This window comes from Dendropsophus ebraccatus, chromosome 2 (assembly GCF_027789765.1).
Source record: "Dendropsophus ebraccatus isolate aDenEbr1 chromosome 2, aDenEbr1.pat, whole genome shotgun sequence".
NCBI lineage: Eukaryota > Metazoa > Chordata > Amphibia > Anura > Hylidae > Dendropsophus > Dendropsophus ebraccatus.
Window position 1 is genome coordinate 166,122,928 of NC_091455.1, and position 25,600 is coordinate 166,148,527.

The following is a 25,600-nucleotide window of genomic DNA, read 5'->3' on the forward strand; positions in this document are numbered from 1 at the left end:
GTATATATGTATCCTCTATGTACCCCTCTGTATGTCTCCTCCTGTATATATGTATCCTCTATGTACCCCTCTGTATGTCTCCTCCTGTATATACATATCCTATATGTACCCCTGTATATAGGGCTGGGCGATATGGCCAAAAAATAAAATCTCGATTTTTTTAAAATTTTGGACGATTCTCGATTTAAATCTCGATTTTTTCTCTTTTTGCTAAACAAACAGGACATTTTTCTCCCTGCAGCATCAGAAACTATTTTATAGACGTTTGAGACAACAACCATATTGCTTCCCAGTGTACCAGTGCTCCTCCCGTGCCCCTATGTAGTAGACAAGCCCATTGTGTGCCCCATATAAGTAGTTTTCCCAAATATGTGCCCTATGTACTAGTGTATTAGTAGTAGTACAGATGAGGGGATTAGCAGTACAGGTACAGATGAGGGGTGTAGTAGTAGTAGTACAGGAACAGATGAGGGGTGCAGTAGTAGTAGTACAGGTACAGATGAGGGGTGTAGTAGTAGTAGTACAGGAACAGATGAGGGGTGCAGTAGTAGTAGTACAGGAACAGATGAGGGGTGCAGTAGTAGTAGTGCAGGTAAAGATGAGGAGTGTAGTAGTAGTACAGGTACAGATGAGGAGTGTAGTAGTAGTACAGGTAAAGATGAGGGGTGTAGTAGTAGTACAGGTACAGATGAGGGGTGTAGTAGTAGTACAGGTACAGATGAGGGGTGTAGTAGTAGTACAGGTACAGATGAGGGGTGTAGTAGTAGTACAGGTAAAGATGAGGGGTGTAGTAGTAGTACAGGTAAAGATGAGGGGTGTAGTAGTAGTACAGGTACAGATGAGGAGTGTAGTAGTAGTACAGGTAAAGATGAGGGGTGTAGTAGTAGTACAGGTACAGATGAGGGGTGTAGTAGTAGTACAGGTACAGATGAGGGGTGTAGTAGTAGTACAGGTACAGATGAGGGGTGTAGTAGTAGTACAGGTAAAGATGAGGGGTGTAGTAGTAGTACAGGTAAAGATGAGGGGTGTAGTAGTAGTACAGGTACAGATGAGGGGTGTAGTAGTAGTACAGGTTCAGATGAGGAGTGTAGTAGTACAGGTAAAGATGAGGGGTGTAGTAGTAGTACAGGTACAGATGAGGGGTGTGGTAGTAGTACAGGTACAGATGAGGAGTGTAGTAGTAGTAGTACAGGTAAAGATGAGGGGTGTAGTAGTAGTACAGGTACAGATGAGGGGTGTAGTAGTAGTACAGGTAAAGATGAGGGGTGTAGTAGTAGTAGTACAGGTACAGATGAGGAGTGTAGTAGTAGTACAGGTAAAGATGAGGGGTGTAGTAGTAGTAGTACAGGTACAGATGAGGAGTGTATTAGTAGTACAGGTAAAGATGAGGAGTGTAGTAGTAGTACAGGTATAGATGAGGGGTGTAGTAGTAGTACAGATGAGGGGTGCAGTAGTAGTAGTACAGGTACAGATGAGGGGTGTAGTAGTAGTACAGGTACAGATGAGGGGTGTAGTAGTAGTAGTACAGGAACAGATGAGGGGTGCAGTAGTAGTAGTGCAGGTAAAGATGAGGGGTGCAGTAGTAGTACAGGTACAGATGAGGAGTGTAGTAGTAGTACAGGTACAGATGAGGAGTGTAGTAGTAGTACAGGTAAAGATGAGGGGTGTAGTAGTAGTAGTACAGATGAGGGGTGCAGTAGTAGTAGTACAGGAACAGATGAGGGGTGTAGTAGTAGTACAGGTAGAGATGAGGAGTGTAGTAGTAGTACAGGTACAGATGAGGGGTGTAGTAGTAGTACAGGTACAGATGAGGGGTGTAGTAGTAGTACAGGTAAAGATGAGGGGTGTAGTAGTAGTACAGGTAAAGATGAGGGGTGTAGTAGTAGTACAGGTAAAGATGAGGGGTGTAGTAGTAGTACAGGTACAGATGAGGGGTGTAGTAGTAGTACAGGTTCAGATGAGGAGTGTAGTAGTACAGGTACAGATGAGGGGTGTGGTAGTAGTACAGGTACAGATGAGGAGTGTAGTAGTAGTAGTACAGGTAAAGATGAGGGGTGTAGTAGTAGTACAGGTACAGATGAGGGGTGTAGTAGTAGTACAGGTAAAGATGAGGGGTGTAGTAGTAGTAGTACAGGTACAGATGAGGAGTGTAGTAGTAGTACAGGTAAAGATGAGGGGTGTAGTAGTAGTAGTACAGGTACAGATGAGGAGTGTATTAGTAGTACAGGTAAAGATGAGGAGTGTAGTAGTAGTACAGGTATAGATGAGGGGTGTAGTAGTGGTACAGATGAGGGGTGCAGTAGTAGTAGTACAGGTACAGATGAGGGGTGTAGTAGTAGTACAGGTACAGATGAGGGGTGTAGTAGTAGTAGTACAGGAACAGATGAGGGGTGCAGTAGTAGTAGTGCAGGTAAAGATGAGGGGTGCAGTAGTAGTACAGGTACAGATGAGGAGTGTAGTAGTAGTACAGGTACAGATGAGGAGTGTAGTAGTAGTACAGGTAAAGATGAGGGGTGTAGTAGTAGTAGTACAGATGAGGGGTGCAGTAGTAGTAGTACAGGAACAGATGAGGGGTGTAGTAGTAGTACAGGTACAGATGAGGGGTGTAGTAGTAGTACAGGTACAGATGAGGGGTGTAGTAGTAGTAGTACAGGTAAAGATGAGGGGTGTAGTAGTAGTACAGGTACAGATGAGGAGTGTAGTAGTAGTACAGGTACAGAAGAGGGGTGTAGTAGTAGGGTTGCAGGTAAAGATGAGGGGTGTAGTAGTAGTACAGGTAAAGATGAGGGGTGTAGTAGTACAGGTACAGATGAGGGGTGTAGTAGTAGTACAGGTTCAGATGAGGAGTGTAGTAGTACAGGTAAAGATGAGGGGGTGTAGTAGTAGTACAGGTACAGATGAGGGGTGTGGTAGTAGTACAGGTACAGATGAGGAGTGTAGTAGTAGTAGTACAGGTAAAGATGAGGGGTGTAGTAGTAGTAGTACAGGTAAAGATGAGGGGTGTAGTAGTAGTAGTACAGGTACAGATGAGGGGTGTAGTAGTAGTACAGGTAAAGATGAGGGGTGTAGTAGTAGTACAGGTAAAGATGAGGAGTGTAGTAGTAGTACAGGTAAAGATGAGGGATGTAGTAGTAGTAGTACAGGTATAGATGAGGAGTGTAGTAGTAGTAGTACAGGTATAGATGAGGGGTGTAGTAGTAGTACAGGTATAGATGAGGGGTGTAGTAGTAGTACATGTAAAGATGAGGGGTGTAGTAGTAGTACAGGTAAAGATGAGGGGTGTAGTAGTAGTAGTACAGGTACAGATTAGGAGTGTAGTAGTAGTACAGGTATAGATGAGGAGTGTAGTAGTAGTAGTAGTAGTACAGGTATAGATGAGGGGTGTAGTAGTAGTACAGGTATAGATGAGGGGTGTAGTAATAGTACAGGTAAAGATGAGGGGTGTAGTAGTAGTACAGGTATAGATGAGGGGTGTAGTAGTAGTACAGGTACAGATGAGGAGTGTAGTAGTAGTAGTACAGGTAAAGATGAGGGTCAGGGACATAGCTAAGAGCATGGGGCAGACTGGGGGGGGAGGGCATGGGGTACACTGGGCTGGAGAGCATGGGGTACACTGGGCTGGAGAGCATGGGGTACACTGGGGGACATGCATGGGGCACACTGGGGGGAGCATGGGGCAGATCGGGGGGAGAATAGGGCAGATCGGCAGGGGCATGGAGCAGACCGGGGCAGGAGGGAACATACCTGGTGTACCCGCTCTGCGCGGGCGCACACCACCGGCACTTGCGCTCTCCTCCCGCCCGCACTACTCCCCGCAGCTGACCCGCCCCCATAGCCAGACATATACGCGCGCTTCCTCCCGGCCGCACATCGAGGTCCCCGGAGGAGGCTGCAGATACTGAAGCATCGGGTGATAGTGTCGCTGCTGTACAGCTCCAGCATCAGCAGCGATCACCCGATGCTTCAGTATCTGCAGCCTCCTCCGGGGACTTCCATGTGGGTAATGTCTAAATCCCATACTGTAAAAGGACCTGCTGACATCACAAGGTCACATGTGCGGCCGGGAGGAAGCGCGCGTACACGTCCGGCTATGGGGGCGGGTCAGAGGCGGGGACATAGGACGCTGCTGGGCGCTCTCGCTCCTCACGCTGTTTCAGTAGCTGGAGGATGCGAGCAGCCCGCCCGCGCGCCCAAATCCAATGATTTTTTTGGAAAATCGATTTTCGATTTTCCAAAAAAGTCAAATCGATTCTCAAATTCTGGGCGAATTAATCGAATTAATTTGATTAATCGCCCAGCCCTACCTGTATATATGTCTCCTCCTGTATATATGTATCCTCTGTATGTCTCCTCCTGTATATATGTATCCTCTATGTACCCCTGTATATATGTCTCCTCCTGTATATATGTATCCTCTGTATGTCTCCTCCTGTATATATGTCTCCTCCTGTATATATGTATCCTCTATGTACCCCTGGTAAAGTCCAAGGTTGGAACAGCGGAACCTCCCAGGGATGCACAGTCTCCGTCAGGTGGGCCCACACCTGATACTCAATAGCGAAAAAGAAATGGTGTGGAGACAGCATCCATCCAGTGAAAAAATATTTTTACTTTATTTTAAGCCATTGCATATAAAAAGATTACTGACGTTTCGGCTCTAACACTCCTGAGCCTTTCTCAAGTGTTAGAGCCGAAACGTCGGTAATCTTTTTATATGCAATGGCTTAAAATAAAGTAAAAATATTTTTTCACTGGATGGATGCTGTCTCCACACCATTTCTTTTTCTCTATGTAACCCTGTATATGTCTCCTCCTGTATATATGTATCCTATATGTACCCCTGTATATATGTCTCCTCCTGTATATATGTATCCTCTATGTACCCCTCTGTATGTCTCCTCCTGTATATATGTATCCTCTATATACTCCTCAGTATGTCTCCTCTTGTATATATGTATCCTCTATGTACCCCTGTATATATGCTTCCTCCTGTATATATGTATCCTCTATGTACCCCTGTATATATGCTTCCTCCTGTATATATGTATGCTCTATGTACCCCTTTGTATGTCTCCTTCTGTATATATGTATCCTCCTGTGTAGGTCTCCTGTATATATGTATCCTCTTGTGTATGTCTCCTGTATATATGTATCCTCTATGTCAGGGAGGGGGAACCTTGGCTCTTCAGCTGTTGCAAAACTACAACTCCCATCATCCATGGACAGCTATGATGGGAGTTGTAGTTTTGCAGTAGCTGGAGGGCCTTGGTTCCCTCCCCCTGCCCTATGTCCTGCTGTGTAGATCTCCTCCTGTGTAGGTACCTGGCTTCCTGCAGACACCATCTTCTCGGTCTTCAGGCTCTTCTAGCCCAGTTGCAGAAGAACCAGCTGGGAGGAGAGAGCGGCCTCTGGTGGCCGGAGGAAGATACTGCCTACAGCAGTTTGCTTTTTACCATAAGCCTTTTAGGCTTATAGAAAGCATAGTGGCCATAAAGGGGGCGGGTCTTAACGTCATGGAGGCGGGACTTCGGCGGCCGCTTCCATCACAGTCCGGATCCACCACAGCCACAGGTAAATATGACTGAAGAGGGCGGGGCTGTAAGCAGGGGAGGCACTGAGGACTCCAGCCAGCTGTCAGCAGCCATGCGGCCCTGACAACTGGGGGAAGACCGGCCCGGGGGGCATATGCCCCCCTGCCCCCCGGCCCAGCCCGCCCCTGCCCCTGTGCAACACACACTATAAAGTATATGCCCCCTCATGCATCAGCCCCCATATAGTATTTGCTCCCCTTTGCTGTGCAGCATCTCCATCTGGAACATCACCCCTGCTGTGCAGCATCCCCATATAGAATACCCCCTACTATGCATTATTCCCGCATAGAATATCCCCTGCTGTGCACCCAAATATAGTAATAATGCTCTCTGCTGTGCTATCCCACATTGTTAAATGCCCCTACTGTGCGCCCATATAGTAATAATGCTCCCTGTGCCCTCCATATAGTAAGAATGTCTCCTGCTGTGCCTCCATATAGTAATAATACCCCTGCTGTGCCCCATATAGTAATAATGTCTCCTGCTGTGCCTCCATATAGTAATAATGTCCATGCTGTGCACCCAAATATAAAAAAATGCCCCTTGCCCCATAGTAAAAATCCCACCATAGTAATAAAGTTCCCCCCCTCTGCCTGCAATAAACCTGCGCTCCACACACACTGCTCCATCTGACCCCCCCTACACAAACACTATCCCACTTGACCCCACCTGACCCCCCCTGATCCACACTATCCCACCTGACTCCCCCCTACACACACTACACCCCCCCCCGACCCCCCTGCACACACTACCGAACCTACTCCCCGTACACACATTACCACCACCTGACCAGTCCCTACACACACACACACTATCTCACCTGACCCATACATACATACACACACAGAGTACTATTAGAGATAAGCGAACTGCTTGGACTTTTGGTCCGAAAGCAGTTCGCTCTATCGGCATGCCTTTGATCTCAGCCGCATACTTGCGCTCCAGGGAATATGCGGCCAGGATATTCCAGGGAATCCCTGTTGAATTCCCTGGAATATCCTGGCCGCATATTCGCGGGAGCGCAAGTATGAGGCCGGGATCAAAGGCATGACGAGAGAGTGCAGATGCCAAACCAAAAGTCAACCCCCCCCCCCCGCCTGCCAATACCATTTCCCACACACTCCCCCACCTGACATCACACACAGTATCCCAGCAGACCGCCATCCCCCCGGGGGTTACAATGCTCACCCCCGTGCAGCAGCCTGAGGCGGAGGAGCGCGGCAGGGGAGAAGCTCGGCGCCGCTATGGCTGCCTGTGGAGCGCTAGAGGACGCAGGGTGACGTCCCTGTAGCACAGAAGAGGAGGCGAGGCCGGAGCGTGTGGTCGTCCACTGCAGCCCTCCGTCCAATGAAGAGCTGGGTGACATCACTAGTGGCGTACTGACGTACGCCAGGCACTAAGTGGTGCCGGCTAATCTCGCTCCCGTGGCCCGCCAGAGCTGAAGTAACATCAGCCTGGGGCCTCTCATAGTGATCTATTACAGGCCCTGTCTGCTGTTATTTCGGTGCTGGCGGGATCATAAAAGCTTTCGGGGCTAGGCTGAATTAATTTGGGGCTTGGGCCCCGAATGATTATGCCTAGCGACGCCACTGTTAGACCCTGAGGCCTTACGCACATGTTCAGTATTTTTTTCATGTCCGTAGATTCCTCCTGCTAATCACCTGTACAATCCACTAAAAATTGCAGATTGGGCATCTCTAGTGGATCCGTATTTTTGTAAATACATTTTTTAGAAACACAACCTTTCAGCATGTGACTAATGACTCATCCTTATCTTGTTTTCGGAAATACGGATGCGAAAAGGTTACAATTTGTACACAATAGTGGATCCCATTGATTTCTATGACAGAATCCGCAAAAAAAATTAGCAGTAGGACATGTCCTATTTTCAAGATCAATTTGCATCCTTGTAATCTACTAATTGTGGGAATAGCCCAATAGACAACAATGTGCACTAACTCAAGTAAAGAAATATGGATCCGTATATTACAGGGGGTGTGAATAAGGCCTGATTGATCAAACCTTTTGATGTGTCAATTGATTTGACAGTGACAGTGGCCATTTAACTAGTCTATGGGTTAAAATGTATCTGGTATATGTTTTACTGCTTTAAAATGGTAAAGTGTGTTTGTTGGGGGAGGTGCAAGTGAACTGTAGTTTGTATTGTACCATTTGGTACCAACTCTTGTTTTTATTATTATTTATTGTATTTAGAGGTGATGGGACAAAAAATCCGCAATTCTGCCAAGTTTTTTTATTCACAACATTTATGGTGCAAAATAATGTGATGTTTTATAGTTCAGTAACATGACTTATGCTTTTTTATTGTTTATTTTTTTTAATTATAAATGGATGGTGGGGTGAGTTGAACAATTGTATAACACACTGTAATAATCGTATATTGGACTATATCATACTATAACCAGTGTCCTGGCACAGGGCCTGCCATGTTTACTGCTTTTTCCTCTGCAATGGAGTGACAGAGGGCTCTTGATCTACCTGCTTAGATGCTGCAGTAGCTATTGACTGCAGCATCTAGGGGTTAAAATAAAATCAGAGTTATCTCCAATTCCAACCACTGCCGGCAGGTGTCAGCTGCATAACACCTCCAGCACCCACTAGGTACGGATCAGGCTCATATTCGTCCTCCCTTCCAGATATTTTGACCTTCCAAAGCTTTTAGGAATATTAGGACACATATTTGCAATGGTTGTATTGATCCGATTTCTGTTCATCTTACAGTACATGGATGTGAAACAAAGTGAACAGCTGGTTGTAACGCAGACTGCTACCAATCTTTTCCTATTATAATTGTAAAATGGTGATATTTCAAAGAACAGTTTTTCCTCTGGTCAGAAAATGATATGAAGCCTGTTTCCCTCTGTATCTAAGACAAGAGCCAGTAACACACTGCTCATTTCCCCACTGAATGCCAAAACAAACTGAAAACAAAGTATATTGAAACTCTGACAACATTACATTATCACAATGGTATCTGAAGGCCAGTCCAGCACAATAAAACCCAAGCCAGTGGCCTTTGTTATGCCGTAAAATCACTCTCACATGTGGCTGCTCTATTAGACAGCCATTGGAATATTAAGTACTGTGGAGCTGAGGGTGCAGCTTTTTTTTCCACGTTAAGACTTAACCAAATAAACAAGTGGCTATTTATAGTATTATAACCTAAGCTTACCCAGAACAATATTGTTTTCCGCAGGATATGCCTTCTTCCTAAATGCAAAACTGCCTTAAAGGGGTATTGCCATCTCAGACATGTATGGCATATCCACACGATACAGTAGTCATGTTGGATAAGGACGTTACCACCTCTGGGGCCTGCACCTGTCTCTAGAAGGTGGCTACCATTATGGAACTAGCCGAAAAGGCACTTTTATGCTATTTCTGAGCTTCTCTTAGAAGCCAGTGGGAGCTGCAGATGCTGTTCTTATAAAGAGCATAAAATAGTCCACACAGTTGCCTTCATATTGTCTGCTCCATTGCACTCTACATGCAGTATATTCTGTGCATACGCCATGGAGATGAGAATATCCATTTAACCCCTTACCAACCCATGACATTTATGTTTGTCATGGGGTCGTTAAGGATGGTTATGGGGAGAATCCCAATACAGCTCCATAGAAAGAAAAGTAAAATAAAAGGTTATAGTTGTCAGAAAATGGCAATTACATTTTCTTTTCTTTTTTTTTTTAAGAAAATTTTTTAAAAGTAGTAAAATATGTCAGAAACTATACAAGATAGATATCATTGTAATCCATCCTGAGTAACACAGCTAATAATTTGGTTGCAGTCATGACAAATTTATATAATTTTTTCTATCTTATTAAGAAACAAGAATTGCGTTGTATGGCTATGTTTACACAACGTTTTTTCAGCTCCTTTCAAAATAATGTCCATCACTTTGAGTCTAAAATAACGGACGTAATTTAGCTGTCTGGCCTCCCCTTAGTGCAATGACTGGTGTTTGCACATTACTTTAGTTTGGCATTACTAATTGGCCTTTGGGTGTGGCTAAATTGAAAAGTCCATTGAATTTAATAGTAAATACGGAGAAAGAACGGTGGAAAAAGAAAAACTGTGTGTGAGCAACTAATAAAAAAACGTACGCTGTTTGCAAAAGACGTCCGAAAATAAAGATCATGTTCATTATTTTGCCGTCTGCAGTAAAAACGTCCATTATTCAATACATTGTGTGCATTGGACGTCCGTCCTTCCATTAACTTCAATGCATTGCCATTGCAGTCAGTTAAATCTTTTTTTCCCATCAGTAAAGCTGTGTGTTATTTGCAGGGTTTTGCTCCTTTTTTTGGGTGCATATGCCTTTTTTTGATTACTTTTTTTTTTACATTTTTGGGGCCCAAGAGTCCACTCATCACTGCTCATTCATTATACGTGCAGAGCAGATGTTGCGAAAGGGTTAAAGCACAAATGCTGTTTGTTGCTCTTCTTCCTTCTCACAGTTGTAGTAAGGGTGCAGCAGCCCAACATGTTTACTAACATATAACTTCAACACTTTGAAAGTGAGTGTGATAGCACATCCCGCTACAAATCACAACAGTGGAGAAAGTGTTTGCCAGAGGTTGCTCATTGTGGAGCCCTCGATAAAGCCATGCAAGTTAATAGATGGGGAAAAAAATGATCAACAAGTACTTCAGTAGCATTCACTGCCGATAATGGAAATTCTAATGTAAATTCTAAGAACACGCGTCATTCATCCTCTTTGGTTCTTGTCAGCTCTTTTGTTACATAATCTAAAAATGTATATGCATGGCAAAGAATACAGTTGTTAGAAGCATTACTGCCAGGGGATATCTATATAGTATAATCTATGACTGGGGAGAGGGGTATAGGAGGTACTGGCAAATGGAGAGCTGAAGATGTGGCTAATTCTGCAAAGAAAAGTTGTGGCTGGACCAGAAAAAGTCTTAAGGACGGTCTGGGCCAGAAGGAAAAGGTAATTAGTTCAATCAGAGAAGATGTCACCTATTGTTATTGGAAGTAACTGTAATCACGTATAGGATTTGCAGAGCCTGTGCAGTGCTCATACCACTATATGGGCACTGTATGGGAAGAATACTAGTCTGTGTATAGTGGTTTATATTTCTTAGCAGTATGGTGGTAATGGGTGGTCATAATGTGTCGGTATTATTTGGTATTGGTATATCAGTCACTATGAGGGTGTAATATGTGGTCATAATCTGGTATTATTTTTACCTTGTGTTGTGCTACTATAGGAGACATTGGTCTTAGGGTTACTAGGTAGCTGAAAGGCTATGTTCACACAACGTCAAAAATAGAGAAAAGGTGGCCGATTTTGCTATTTAAAATAACGTCAGTTTTTGCAGCGATTTAACTGACTGCAATGGTAATACATTGAAGTCAATGGAAAGAAGGACGTCCAATGCACACAATTTATTGAATAATGGATGTATTGCATCGCAAACGTCAAAGTAATGATCATTTTCCACCGTTCTTTCTCTGTTTTACTATTAAATTCAATGGACATTTCAAATAAAGGGAACCTGTCACCCCCCGTGCCGGGGTGACAGGCTCCCGACCCCCCGTTAGAGACCCCTATACTCACCTGATCCCGCCGGGTCCCGCTTCTGGATCCGGTCGGGTCACGGAGATCTCAGCCGCTGCAGCCCAGCGCGCGCTGAGAGATGAGTCCAATGCTCATAGAGAATGACGGAGCGCTGGACTCTCCTGTCATTCTCTATGAGCGTTGGACTCATCTCTCAGCGCGGCCGGGCTGCAGCGGATGAGATCGCCGTGACCCGACCTGATCCAGAAGTGGGACCCGGCGGGATCAGGTGAGTATAGGGGGCTGTAGCGGGGGGTCGGGAGCCTTTCACCCTGGCACGGGGGGTGACAGGTTCCCTTTAAGCCACACCCGAAGGCCAATTAGTAACCCCAAACTAAAATAATGTACAAACACCAGTCATTGCACTGCAAGGGGAGGCCAGGCAGCTAAATGGTGTCCTTTTTTTTATCCTCGAAATGACGGACGTCATTTTAAAACAGAGCTCAAAAAACGTTGTGTGAACATACTGTATTAGTTAAAAGAATTCAGTACTATCATGCACAGAACTATAAACATACATGCAGAATTACTGGACTTTGCATTGGTCTGTTTGTGCATGCGGTTGGAAAGTTTTCTGGTATAAAGCCATCAGTGATTTTCATGCAGGTTTCTGTAGAAAAGAAGAAGAGGTATATACCCTTGTGATTTTCTTTCTGGCAGATTAGATGTAACAGTCTTCATCAATATATATCTTTTCTTTTCTGCATGCCATAAATAGAAAAATCATATATAGTATGCTGAACTTGTATCTAAGGCCACCTGTACAATACAGTTAATTCATGGTAAATAATTTCAATATTATGTGCAATTTAAAATTCTCTAAACATCCACTAGGTGGTGCAGTTTGCATATTTTATGTAAACTTGTGTCAGCTGTTTCTATGAGCATTGAAATGACTCAGGATTTAAATCAGGATGTCAGGACATTGGCGTGTTACAGAGCAGATTATAGACGTGTCTCTTCATAAAACAATCTGAAATACATATTTTACTAAAGATAACTAGCTTCACAACAATTAACTAACTCCCAAAAATGATAGAAAAGGGAGGCCTTGTGAAGATAAACTCTGTCTTTAGTAGGGCATAAAGTCATTGTAGACCGTGTTCCCCTGCCCAAGGCCCCTATCTATGAGCAGAAATGGGGAGCCTCTCTGTATGAGGGGTTCCCATCTGGCAGACATTAGCCCTCCTTGTAGCGATAATTAACGCTAATTAAACGCTATGTGCGAAAATAGCTTCAAGTAGAACATCAAGTTGAATGCATTATTGTGAGCGAGTTAACACAGGATACTTCTGTATATTAAAATTTTCTCTGAGACAACCTATTTAAATAGCATCTTCAATAAATGTGCATGGGTAAAAATAAGCTACTCTATGTAAAATCCTTGCTACTGGGAAACTTCTCTTTGGCTTTGCTCTCCTCAAGCTATATTCACACACCGTATTTTGGGCCAGTGTTTGAGCTGCAGAGTGCCTGTTTTAGACTATGGTCACACTACGTAAATTTCATATTAATCACAGCCGTTCTTGCCGATTTGCAACACGCCGTGATTAATATGAAACTTACATTGTGCTGCAGCTGAGGGAATCCCAGCCGGAGTGTATACACATAGTATACGCTGCGGCCGGGATCGCTAGCAGCGTCGGAAAAAAATGACTTTTCCGTTTTCTGCAGCTGCTATTCAATGAACAGCGGCAAGAGAACCTGTCAGTTCACACAATGGAGCGTGCAGCTCCGGCCACACATTCCATTGTGAGCAGCGGGGAATTCTGATGCGCACGCATCCAAATTCAGAAGAAATCAATATCATCTTGATGATCTTCTCTGACACCGGCCGTTCTGTGAACCAGCCGAGTCACAGAATGGCCGGTGTTTTACAGAATGAGAACATGGCCTCAAGGTGGCTTTACACAGTTTTTGTACCTCAAAAAGAAGCCAGAAAAACTGACGGTTTATTTTGGGGTGTTTTTTTCTGGCGTTTTTCACTTTTGGTGTGGGCTTTTTTCTTTTTTCTGGAGAACCGGCCCCTGAGACCTCCCGATGCGGCCCGCGGCTCCCCTGTGATGTGCGCCGCTCTGGCAGGGTAGGAGCCGGCATTCACAACATCTTCCTGGGTCTGTGACACAGAAGGATGCTGTGAGTGCCGTCCCCTTCCCCACCAGAGCGCCGCACGTCTTACTTCTCCTGTGGGCCGCGCGTGATGACGTCATTTCATGGTGCGCCGCCTGCAGGAGAAGACGGGCACAGGCTAGAGGGGAGAGAAGAGGACCTGGGCAGCGTGGGAGCGGAGGAAAGGTGAGTGGGATGGGTTGACTAGGCTACCAGGGACATGACTGGGGGGTTAACTAGGCTACCAGGGACATGACTGGGGGGGTTAACTAGGCTACCAGGGACATGACTGGGGGGTTAACTAGGCTACAAGAGGCATCACTGAGGGATAACTACAATAGAAAGGGCACTAGGGGAACAATACTTTGCCTTGCCCCAGGTGCTGCAAACCCACGCTACTAACTGCCGCGCACAGTATGCGGCCCATGAATGATTTTATTGATGCCCAACTGGCCCTCAACATGGAAAAGGTTCCCTAACCCTGATTTAAAGTATCCGCTTTTAGGCTGCACTCACACAACTCATAAAATTGTCCGTGGTCGCGGATCCGCAACCATGGACAATTTTAGGAACCATTGAAGTCAATGTGGCCATTCACATGATCCGTGCCCCGACCCGCACCAAGAAAAAATAGGACATGTCCTAGTGCGGAATGTGGCATGGATCATGCCCTCCCACCTCCACCTCCTGGCAGCAGAGATGACAGGAGAGCATGATGTTCTCTCCTTTCATCGCATCTACTACTCACCTATTCCCCTGTGCTGACCGGCTTCATCTTCACCAGAAGTGGCCTGGCCTACGCTGCTTTCTTCTCCCTGCAGTGTACTCCAGACCACTTCTGCTGAGTGTGTCTAGCCGGTCAACATGGGGGATTAGGTGAGTAGTAGATGCGATGACAGGAGAGTACATCATGCTCTCCTGTCATCTCTACTGCCAGAGGGGATCCATGCCGGGCTGCGGGTGGGCTTCGGCTAGGGGATCTGTGCCACGATCGTGTGAATGAGCCCCTAAATGGTTGCTTTTAACGTACACAACAACGTGGTCAAACAAATTTTGTGTATGCTTACAAAAAAACACATCTGTTTTGATCCTTTTTTTACAATGGAAGTCAATAGAAAAATGGATCCAAACGGATTGCACACAATTTCACCCATTTTTGCATCCTTTTTTATATTGTTTATTTGGGGGCTATCTATTATAATATATTTATATTTATATTTAAAAGGGTTTAACAGGCAAACAAAACCAACAACCAAGGCCAACAGCACCCCTACCAAAACCTTGGCACCTGGACATATGGAAATGAGGACTGAGCTGCCGTAACATGGCACAGCCATTACACAGTGTATGGGGCCAAAACATCCATCCCTCTACAGCATGGATGGGGAACCTTCGGCCCTCCAGCTGTTGCAAAACTACAATTCCCATTGCACCTGGGCAGCCAAAGCTTTAACTTTGGCTGCCCAGGCATGATGGGAGATGTAGTTTTGTAACAGCTGGAGGGCCGAAGGTTCCCTATCCCTGCATTACAGCATTTACATCTAGGCATAGTGGCTCTAGCCCACAGCTGATCAACAAAGATGTTAACTGTTACCACTCTGATTGCCCAGAAAAACCCTTTAAAGTCTTTACAGTCATTATCCAGGCTTGGAGCAACATGGCCACTTTCTTCTAGAAGCAGCTGCACTCTTGTCCTCAGTTTGGGTGTGACTTTGCAGGTCAGTTTCTGTGATGTGAATGGCATTGAATTGCAATACCACAGGGCAGGGGTGGTGCTGTTTTTGCAAGTAGCTGTATTTTTTTTTTCTAATTCTGTATAAACCCTTTAAGTATATGCAGACACATCCATTTAAAAGAGTAGTAACATTTTAAAAGTATTTTGTCCTTGAATCCAATTTTTTTTCTTTTCTTTTTTTTTAAGTAAATCAACTTTGGGACTAAAGTTTAGAAACATATAACAATGCATAAAGACCTGTAAAAGTTTCCAGATTTCTGAGTGCTTTGTCGTCCACCATTTACTGTCTATGCACCTGAATGGCATTGTTCCGCAGACGATTAGGCGGTTTAAGTTTGGTGCTGTGTTTTTCCCACGTTTATTTTCTTCTATATTTTTTTTTTTTTTGCCTCACAAATGTCTCAATCAACCTTGAAGGTTTCCTTTCTGCTCTGTGAATAAAAAGCGTCATTTCGGGGGTGAAACGCTGACAGCTGTAGTTGAAATATTTAGAAGAAATTGTAACAATTTGAGAATATTTAAAAAAAAATCCTGAATCCATCAAGTTAGAAAAGTAAAATACAAGCGACACATTATGTTAACAGTAGCTATTTAATGGCAACCTGTCAGCCCATTGATGCTGCCAGCATGAGGTAGCGACAATCACGCTGATTTCAGCGGCCTTTAACCTGCCTGTGATTATGTTAGTTTTGGGCAGTGTTCCGTTTATAGGTTGCAGCACCATAATGCAGGAGCTCAGGGTATTCATGAGATGTTCTTCCTGTCCACCTGACACTTACTGACAGTGTTCTCCCTATGTACAGTCATGGGGAGGACACTATCACACAGTGTCAGATGCATCTCATGAATACAGTGTACTTCAGCCTCTCAGCACTGACACTACATTGTCCAAAATGATAACATATTAACACATAAGTGGCACAGCACTGATAGACTTATTCCTGGCACTACATTATACTGCCCTCGGATAGGACAACATTAACAGACTGGCCCATGTACATTGTGTAGAAGTGGAACATAGCCAGCTGTTTACCTTCTTCATTACATGTCTGAGAAATCTTAAACTATAATGCAGAAATCTCTACAATCTCAAAATCCATACACTGCTGTGGGGTTATTTCTGCAAACCCTATTCAGATGAGGGGGACAGTTGTGGTAATTTCTGCAACAGATTTCCCATATGTGTAAACAGTTCTGAGTTCTGTGACTATAGACACTCATAGGCTGTTCACACATGTGCATAGCAAGAAACACTGTTAAACTGCCGGCTGCCGGGTTACATTCAGGACGTTCCAGCAGCTGACACCTCTGTATCGGCTGCAGGGACGTTCTATTTTTAACATTGACTTGCAGGCACTGTCGGGTGTGCCCACAAATCAATGAGCCATTCACTTCAATGTAATGTGCTGCCGCCACTGCACTTTACATTGTGTGAACAGCTATTATTTCTGGATGCTATTTACTGAACTGCGTTAGAAAATAATAGGCAGGCTGTTTCAATCAGCGTCCATTCTTTACTGGAAAAAAATGAAGTGTGAACATAGCCATACCATGCACAGGCCATAGCCATACCATGAGTCTGCACACAGCTGCTTCATTCAGACCTGTTAAGGAGGCCCATTGACAAGATCAGGTGGGGTCCCCCTGTTCTGTGGTTAGGGATTAAATGTATGTGCTGCAAGAACCCCTTTAAGGGTGCCTTCACACCTACTGACTCGCAGCGTTAATAACGCTGCGAGTCGGCTAGGTCCTGGCAGATCACTGTCAGTACATACACGCAGCGGTCTGAACGACCGATGCGTGTATGTAAATATGCCGGCCGCTTAACCCCTTCTGATGCCGGCCGGCTCCCGCTCCGCTCTGTATACATTACCTCTCCTCGCTCCACGGGGTCCCGGCGTCCTGCTCTCCCGCCCGGCCAATCAGTGGCTGCGGCTGGGCAACACACTGATTGGCCGGGCGCGAGAGCAGGTCGCCGGGTCCCCGTGGAGCGAGGAGAGGTAATGTATACAGAGCGGAGCGGGAGCCGGCCGGCCAGCATCAGAAGGGGTTAAGCGGCCGGCAGATTTACATACACGCAGCGGTCGTTCAGACCGCTGCGTGTATGTACTGACAGTGATCTGCCAGGACCTAGCCGACTCGCAGCGTTATTAACGCTGCGAGTCGGTAGGTGTGAAGGCACCCTAAAACTTTTGTTCTTATTCTGAACATTCAAAGAAAAAGCTACATATAGATACACAGGGCACAGCATTCCTAGATGTAAATTATATTTAATTATATGTAAATCAAGCACTGAGTAAAATGAGCACTGATCTCAAAGAGACCAACTAAAGAGGGCACTGTAGTTTGCTCATTAATGCATTGCCCCCTGGGAAATACAAATAGGCAAAAGTGTCCACAGAGCCTCAATTAAGAGCAAGGGCCCTAAAGCCCTAAGCAAGCTAGGGTCCTAAAACACACGGGGCACAGGCCCTCTGAGTTGCATCTATTCGTTACAAGTGGTTTCCACTAACTGTAAAAGGGGTTGTCCAGCGAAAATCTTTTTCTTTCAAATCAACTGATATCAGAAAGTTATATAGATTTGACTTTATATAGATTGTCACTCAGAAGAAGGATGGGAAAGCACTAAGTGCTCACAGGTCTGGGCACATACTATTAAAGTCCACCTTCTGGGCTCTTGTCATAGCAATACCTGGGATGCTACAAGTTGTCTAGTCATGTAACCTGCAGGAACAGAGCTTGATAGGTTATGTCCTCTGTATATGACCTTTAGTTATTTTCTAAAACCCTTGTTTCTGTAGTACGTATAGTATTGACCAGCTACGATATTGTGAAACCACACACTGTCTTATAGCAAAATAATGTGATAGACGCTTTAACTATCTGGAGATCAGTAGAAAGCTGCTTCTAATAAAGGATTTTCTCTTCTTCAGGTTACTTGTGATGCTTAGGAGAATGCACAGATCCACCTATCCATAATGCCTAGCAGCATGTCAGGTATGTTGGTAGCCTTTCTGATGGCTACAAATCTTTTATTATTCATTATTAAAGAGAACCAAGAAATATGCAGCAGCAGCGCCCAGCACACTTCCCAGATGTGCTTTTTTATCTTTCCTCCCTGCAATGTATATTTCCCAAACTTACTATATATTCTTGGTTCGCTGTATGCAAATCCCCCGCAAGTAGTCATCTGGGCGGTAAGCTGTTGGCATCTAGTCACGGTCCCCTTGGTGTTCCTCCACGTTAGTCCCGCCCAGGGGTGTGATTCAAACTGAATAATTAGCCTGACGTCAATCAGGGGCTCACTGTGCCTCACGTCGGCGCGCCCACGTTCTTACTACGCCTCGCATGCACAGTACAGCAGTCCTGATCCGCGCTGTACTACGCAAGTGCAGAATATCCTTGAACTTATTGTTGTATCTACTGCAATGAGTTAGAGGCTATCCTGCACTTGTGCAGTACATCGCAGATTGGAACCGCTGTACTGTGCATGCGAGGCGTAGTAAGAACGTGGTCGCGCCGACGTGAGGCACAGTGAGCCCCTGAATGACGTCAGGCTAATTATTCAGTTTGAATTACACCCCTGGGCGTGATTGACATGGAGGAACGCCCAGGGGACCGTGATTAATGCCGACGGCTTACCGCCCAGATGACTACTTGCGGGGGATTTGCATACAGCGCACCAAGAATATATAGTAAGTTTGGGGAATATACATTACAGGGAGGAAAGTTAAAAAAGTATGTCTGGGAAGTGTCCTGGGTGCTGCTGCAGCTGCACATTTCAATAGTGTTATAGTGTTTTTTTAGGTGATTGGTTCCCTTTAACCGTAACTGTTCTTGTGTTTGATAGTAACATACAGAAGTATATTACCCTTTATTCTCTCACATTTTGTGTGAGCTGCAAATGAGAACTGATTTGCAAAATGTTAAACATAAACTGGACAAAAAAACACATTCTGTATGTCCACAGTGTAAACGTCCTTTACTCATTGTAGTCACTAATATTTCCACATACATTCTCCCACAGCAGCAAATGTACCATATTGCACACACGTGTGCATGTGTATTCTTGTGTTCAGTCATCCTGAACCAATCACTTGCAAAATATACAGGTTTAGCCCACTCCCCAGTTCTTCTTCTTCTCCTTCTCCTTCTCCTTCTTCTTCTTCTTGTTCTTCTTCTTCGTAGTTTGGTTGAGATTATCATTTCTTTTTAGTGAAAACCCAAAGTACCTCAGTTATTGAAAACTGTTCTCCTCAATTTCTTCATCCACTTTAAATTTTAACTAACAAAAGAAACTGCATTACAAGTACACAATAAGAATGAGTTTTTTTATATGTAGCAGTAGTACAATTTCCATCTCCTGTATCTTTGTATTCATGCTTAAGTAGCTTCTATATACATTTATCTACCATAATGTGATTTTTATGATATTGATGCTTTATAAATAATATGGCACGGAGTAGTAAAACATATAGTTAATTTGCTTAACAAATATTTTCAGTAATAACAATAGACAAAAAGTTAATACATTATAAAATATATTACATGCTCCATACACTCTATTAGTTCAGTGTTAGGCTATGTTCACACAACGTTAAAAAAAAAGGGAAAAGGTGGACGCTTTTGCTATTTAAAAAGATGTCCATTATTGCCGCAATTTAACTGACTGCAATGCAATGCATTGACGTCCAATGCACACAGTGTATAAAATGATGGACGTTATCTGCTCGGACGTCAAAATAATGATCATGTCAATTATTTTCAGATGTCTTTTGCAAACAGCGGACATAATTTTTTTGTTCTTTTTTCACAGTCCTTTCTCCGTTTTTACTACTAAATTTAATGGGGGAGATTTATCAAACATGGTGTAAAGTGAAACTGGCTCAGTCACCCCTAGCAACCAATCAGATTCCACCTCTCATTCCTCACGGACTCTTTGGAAAATGAAAGGTGGAATCTGATTGGTTTCTAGGGGCAACTGAGCCAGTTTCACTTTACATCATGTTTGATAAATCTCCCCCAATGGACTTTTCAATTAAAGGCCAGTTAGTCCCCCTAAACTAGAATAATGTACCAGCAGCTGTTATTGCACTGGCAGGCAGCCTATCCTCAAAATAACAGACATCATTTTGGATTCAAAATGTTGGAAGTCCTCTTAAAAATTATAAACGGACAAGAAAAAACGTTGTGGGAACGTAGCCTATATGGGTGCCTATTCAGACCCATTCTCTAAGTAAATTAGGGCTATGTTTGCACAATGTTTGTTTGTAGCCTTCGTTTTGGACGGCCGTCATTTTGACAGCAAAAGTTGACCGTCTTTTGATCATTTTGGCTGCAAATAATGATCATTATTTGATTGAAGTTGTATAGTGAGCTGTCTTGGTGGGTATATAGCTGTCTTGGTGTGTGATTTTGGCTTTAAAACACCTTTTTAAATCTTTTTTTGTTGTAAATGATTTAAATGAGTGTTTTAAAACCTGTGTTTTTGTTAGCATTTTTCCCCTATTTCCATTACAGATTGTTTCATTCCTAAATCATGTGATCTAATGGTTCCCTTTAAAATCACATGACTTCTAATGTTAAAAAGCAGCAGAAATACACAACACACATTTACACATACATGTTTTAAGCATGTAAAAAAAATTAAGGTTTATGGGAGAAAAACTGTTCTAGTAAACTCCACACCATTTTGTGGAAAATACTGCTGACCCAAACTGATAAAAAAACAAAAATTTTTAGTTTCTATTAATTTTTAGCTAACATCTGGCTTTAGCGTTTTTTTCAGCCCCCCCAAAAATGCAGTTACTACACCACAAAAAAAACAACAAAACAAAACACGGCATGATGTGCAATAACAAAGATGGTTTCCCAGAAACAACACTTAAAGGGGTACTCCAGCGGGGGGGGGGGGGCAATTTTTTCGGAACCCGCCAAGGTTCGGGTTCGGCTGAACCCAAACGTTCAGCATTGGATTCCCGCTGTCTGCCCGCTCCATGAAGAGGGCGGATACAGCGGGAGGACCGCCTGGAAAACTGGGATACAGCCTATGGCTATGGCTGTATCCCAGTTTTCCAGCCGTTCCTCCCGCTGGATCCGCCCGCTGCACGGAGCGGGCAGACAGCGGTAATCATTGCGGAGGGTTCGGGTTCGTACAAACCCCGTCCGAACCAGGTTCGGATCATCCCTAAACTCCCATCTCCTTCACTGACTGGCTGAGCGGACCTGAGACGTCACGTCTCAGGCCCGCGTCAAACACCAGGAAATGGCCGGTAACCGGGCACCGGAGCGCCGTGATGCGGGACCAGCCGCTGGAGCCCAGCAAAAAAGTACACCCCCCCACCCCCCGCTGGAGTACCCCTTTAATATTCATTTTGTAGCAAATCAATAATTTTTATTGATCTGTTGATTCCAAGACTACATCTGTGAAAGCCAGATCAGGATAAGAGTGGAGCATGTGCTCAAAGATTATTGCTGTAATTAGTCAACCTGACCTAGAAAAAACGATCACCTAAATCCCAAGTCAGAAATTTCCCACTTGATAAACTTGCAATAAACTGCACATAGCAGTTTGTGTCAATTGGCTGAGAGCAGCAAAACTGTACACAGTCACACTACAGATTCCTGCAGATTCCCAATGCGGTGTTTGAGCATGTGCAGGTGAAGCGCATTGAATGCATGTACTTTGCTTATACAAGAAATGATTAAGAACCACCTGATAAAAATGTGTCAATTTGTGGTAATAACGTGTATGTGCAGCTGCTCCTCTGCCCACCAGCCCTGACAGACAGCTCTTTGATAGATTTCTGCCTATATACAGCATATCAGCAGAATGTGGGTGGAGCCAACAGTGCGCTCAGCTGGGGGGTACAGGAGATAAACACTGATTTTATAAGTTCTGCTGCATAAAGAGATGAACATAATACATGACTGATGTCAGGACCTCTGTCACTAGTTCATCCTGACCTGAGATAGGACAGCAAAAAACCTGGCAGATGATTCCCTTTAAAGGCCAACAGAGCTTATGCAAATGCAAAGCAAAACAGAATGTTTCCAATCTCCATTCATTCTTTCTATGGTATTTTGGAAACTTCTGACCTTAGTACAAATGTATTAAGCCCAAAGTAGCACAGTATGTGCAGAACTGGTTGCCAATTAAAAGTTAGATGTTTCCAGTATCTCTTTCTGCTGAGGCTCAATATTATGCAAATTATTTACGCCATCTGGATGCTTTTGATAGCATACTATTAATTCCAGGTCCCCTTTCCTACGATTACACTAGCACCTAATCTGGGTCATGTAAGGTGAGTTTTGAGTGTTACCATGCCATGAGAAGCCCGCATGTAAGATTTATTGAAGGAGTGCATCTCGGTAATGTGTTATCTGTTACAAAGTGCTAATGTGTCTTTTGTTTATGAAAGCATTAACTGTACCGTTTGCAGTCATTCCGTGAAGGGGAACAGATTCATATTTCCTTTATTGAACAGAGTTTATGAAATAAAGTATTACCTTCTGTAAACCATTACCTAGAAAACTAGTTACAATTCTATGTGACAAAGAATATAGTAATCGGAACAAAATAGAAAGCTAAACTGACATATATTTCATTGTCTCTACGTGTCATCACTGCTGAGGAAAGTTACCACTTTTACTCAGCATTCCCATAAACCAACATTACAGCGTGTTTTTTGTTTGTTTGTTTTGTTTCAATTTATTAAATACTATGTGAGAAGAAAAAGAAATTAACAGCAGTAGCAGGATCACAGCAAAGAAAAGGTTAAACTAAGCACCGGGCTGTTACTGTTGCTGGTGATGAAACGCTAAATGGAGGGGGAGACTACTTTGGTACTGCAGGTTCACTGATACTTACACAAGAGATGAGGAGGAAGCCTTGATTTACCTTGCAGGAAGAATGTGGATCATCTTCAGCAGGCAGACTGGCCTAACATGCATATACACAGCCCAGGCTATATATTTCTCTTGCACATAGCACATGCTGTGCCCCACCCCTACTTTGTCTTGTTCTAGCTGTTACTAGAAAGAGATTCTTCCTGAAAAAAGGCAGTGAACAGCAGCAGGAAATTAAAACACCCTGTGACCAAGATTTTAAAGCAGTGTTTTGGGGGGTAAGATAGTACAAATACAAAAAGCTCCAAGGTAAAGGCATTATAGTGACAGTAGGTACAGAGAAAAAAAGAAAATATATATAGAACTAGAAAATGTACCCGGCGCTGCCCGGGTATAAAGTGTCAGTGTGTTAATTAGATTTGTTCTAAGGTGCCCAGGAGGCCAAGCTAAAGGTATTGTTTCATCTAAGTTAATCAGTGGAATTAGTGTATACCTGTAGTGCATAGTTGGAGGGGTTCTGTATACCCACAATGTATAGTTTTTAGGGGTCTCGCATATCTGTAGTGCATAGTTGGGGGGCTGTATACCTATAGTGTATAGTTGGGGGGGTCCTGTATACCTGTAGTGTGTAGTTGGTGGGGGGGCTGTATACCTGTAGTGTATAGTTGAGGGAGGTCCTGTATACCTGCAGTGTACAGTTGGTGAAGGTCCTGTATACCTGTACTGTATAGTTCGGGGGTCCTGTATACCTGTAGTATATAGTTGGTGCTGTATACCTGTAATGTATAGTTGGTGGAGGTCTTGTATACCTGTAGTTTATAGTTTAAGGGTCCTGGATACCTGTAGTGTATAATTGGTGGAGGTCTTGTATACCTGTAGTATATAGTTCGGGGGTCCTGTATACCTGTAGTGCATAGTTTGAGGGTCCTGTATAACTGTAGTATAGAGTTGGTGGAGGTCCTGTATACCTGTAGTGTATAGTTTGGGGTCCTATATACCTGTAGTATATAGTTGGTGGAGTTCCTGTATACCTGTAGTATATAGCTTTGGCGTCCTGTATACCTGTAGTGTATAGTTTGGGGTCCTGTATACCTGTAGTATATAGTTGATGGAGTTCCTGTATACCTGTAGTATATAGCTTTGGGGTCCTGTATACCTGTAGTAAAGAGTTGGTGAAGGTGCTGTATACCTGTAGTATAGAGTTGGTGTAGGTCCTGTATACCTGTAGTGTATAGTTTTGAGGTCCTGTATAACTGTAGTGTATAGTTTGGGGTCCTATATACCTGTAGTATATAGTTGGTGGAGTTCCTGTATACCTGTAGTGTACAGTTTTGGGGTCCTGTATACCTGTAGTGTATAGTTTGCGGTCCTGTATACCTGTAGTATATAGTTGGTGGAGGTCCTGTATACCTGAAGTATATAGTTGGTGGAGGTCCTGTATACCTGTAGTGTATAGTTTTGGGGTCCTGTATACCTGTAGTATATAGTTTGTGGAGGTCCCGTGCACTTGTAGTTTATAGTTTTGGGTTCCTGTATACCTGTAGTGTCCTGTATACCTGCAGGGTCGTATTTACCATTAGGCACCCATGGTCTGGTGCGTAGGGTAGCACCTTGCAGAGGGGCAGTACCCTCCCGTTCAGACTTGCCAGAAAATCTTTGGTCAGGTCTTGTATAGCGGTGTTATCCAGTCACAGCATGGCGGTATTGGTCAGGTGTGGTATGGCACTGTTATCCAGTCACAGTATGGTGGTATTGGTCAGGTCTGGTATGGCAGTGTTATCCAGTCACAGTATGGCGGTATTGGTCAGGTGTGGTATGACAGTGTTATCCAGTTACAGTATGGCGGTATTGGTCAGGTCTGGTATAGCAGTTTTTTCCAGTCATAGTATGGTGGTATTGGTCAGGTGTGTTATGACAGTGTTATCCCGTCACAGTATGGTGGTATTGGTCAGGTCTGGTAGAGCGGTGTTATCCAGTCACAGTATGGTGGTATTGGTCAGGTCTGATATGATGGTGTTATCCAGTCATGGTATGGTGGTATTGGTCAGGTGTGGTATGACAGTGTTATCCAGCACAGTATGGCGGTATTGGTCAGGTCTGGTATGGCAGTGTTATCCAGTCACAGTATGGCGGTATTGGTCAGGTCTGGTGTGGCGGTGTTACCCAGTCACAGTATGGTGGTATTGGTCAGGTCTGGTATGGCAGTGTTATCCAGTCACAGTATAGCGGTATTGGTCAGGTCTGGTATGGCAGTGTTATTCAGTCACAGTATGGTGCTATTGGTCAGGTCTGGTATGACAGTGTTATCCAGCACAGTATGGTGGTATTGATCAGGTCTGGTGTGGCAGTGTTACCCAGTCACAGTGTGCCGGTATTGGTCAGGTCTGGTGTGGCAGTGTTACCCAGTAACAGTATGGTGGTATTGGTCAGGTCTGGTGTGGTGGTGTTACCCAGTCACAGTATGGTGGTATTGGTCAGGTCTGGTATAGCGGTGTTATCCAGTCACAGTATGGTGGTATTGGTCAGGTCTGATATGATGGTGTTATCCAGTCACAGTATGGTGGTATTGGTCAGGTCTGGTGTGGCAGTGTTATCCAGTCACAGTATGGCGGTATTGGTCAGGTCTGGTATGGCAGTGTTATCCAGTCACAGTATGGTGCTATTGGTCAGGTCTGGTATGACAGTGTTATCCAGCACAGTATGGTGGTATTGGTC

General features: G+C 44.1%; 1 protein-coding gene across 2 annotated transcripts in view; it reads left to right on the forward strand.

Annotated features, from left to right (window-relative positions):
- THRB (thyroid hormone receptor beta) overlaps positions 1 to 25,600 on the forward strand; it is a 259,592-nt gene that overhangs the window by 195,920 nt on the left and 38,072 nt on the right. For both annotated transcript variants that reach the window (XM_069958677.1, XM_069958678.1), the window contains one exon: positions 17,971 to 18,034. In XM_069958677.1, the coding sequence (XP_069814778.1) occupies positions 18,016 to 18,034 (19 nt within the window). In that variant the 5' untranslated portion in view covers positions 17,971 to 18,015. The remainder of the gene's footprint in view (positions 1 to 17,970; positions 18,035 to 25,600) is intronic.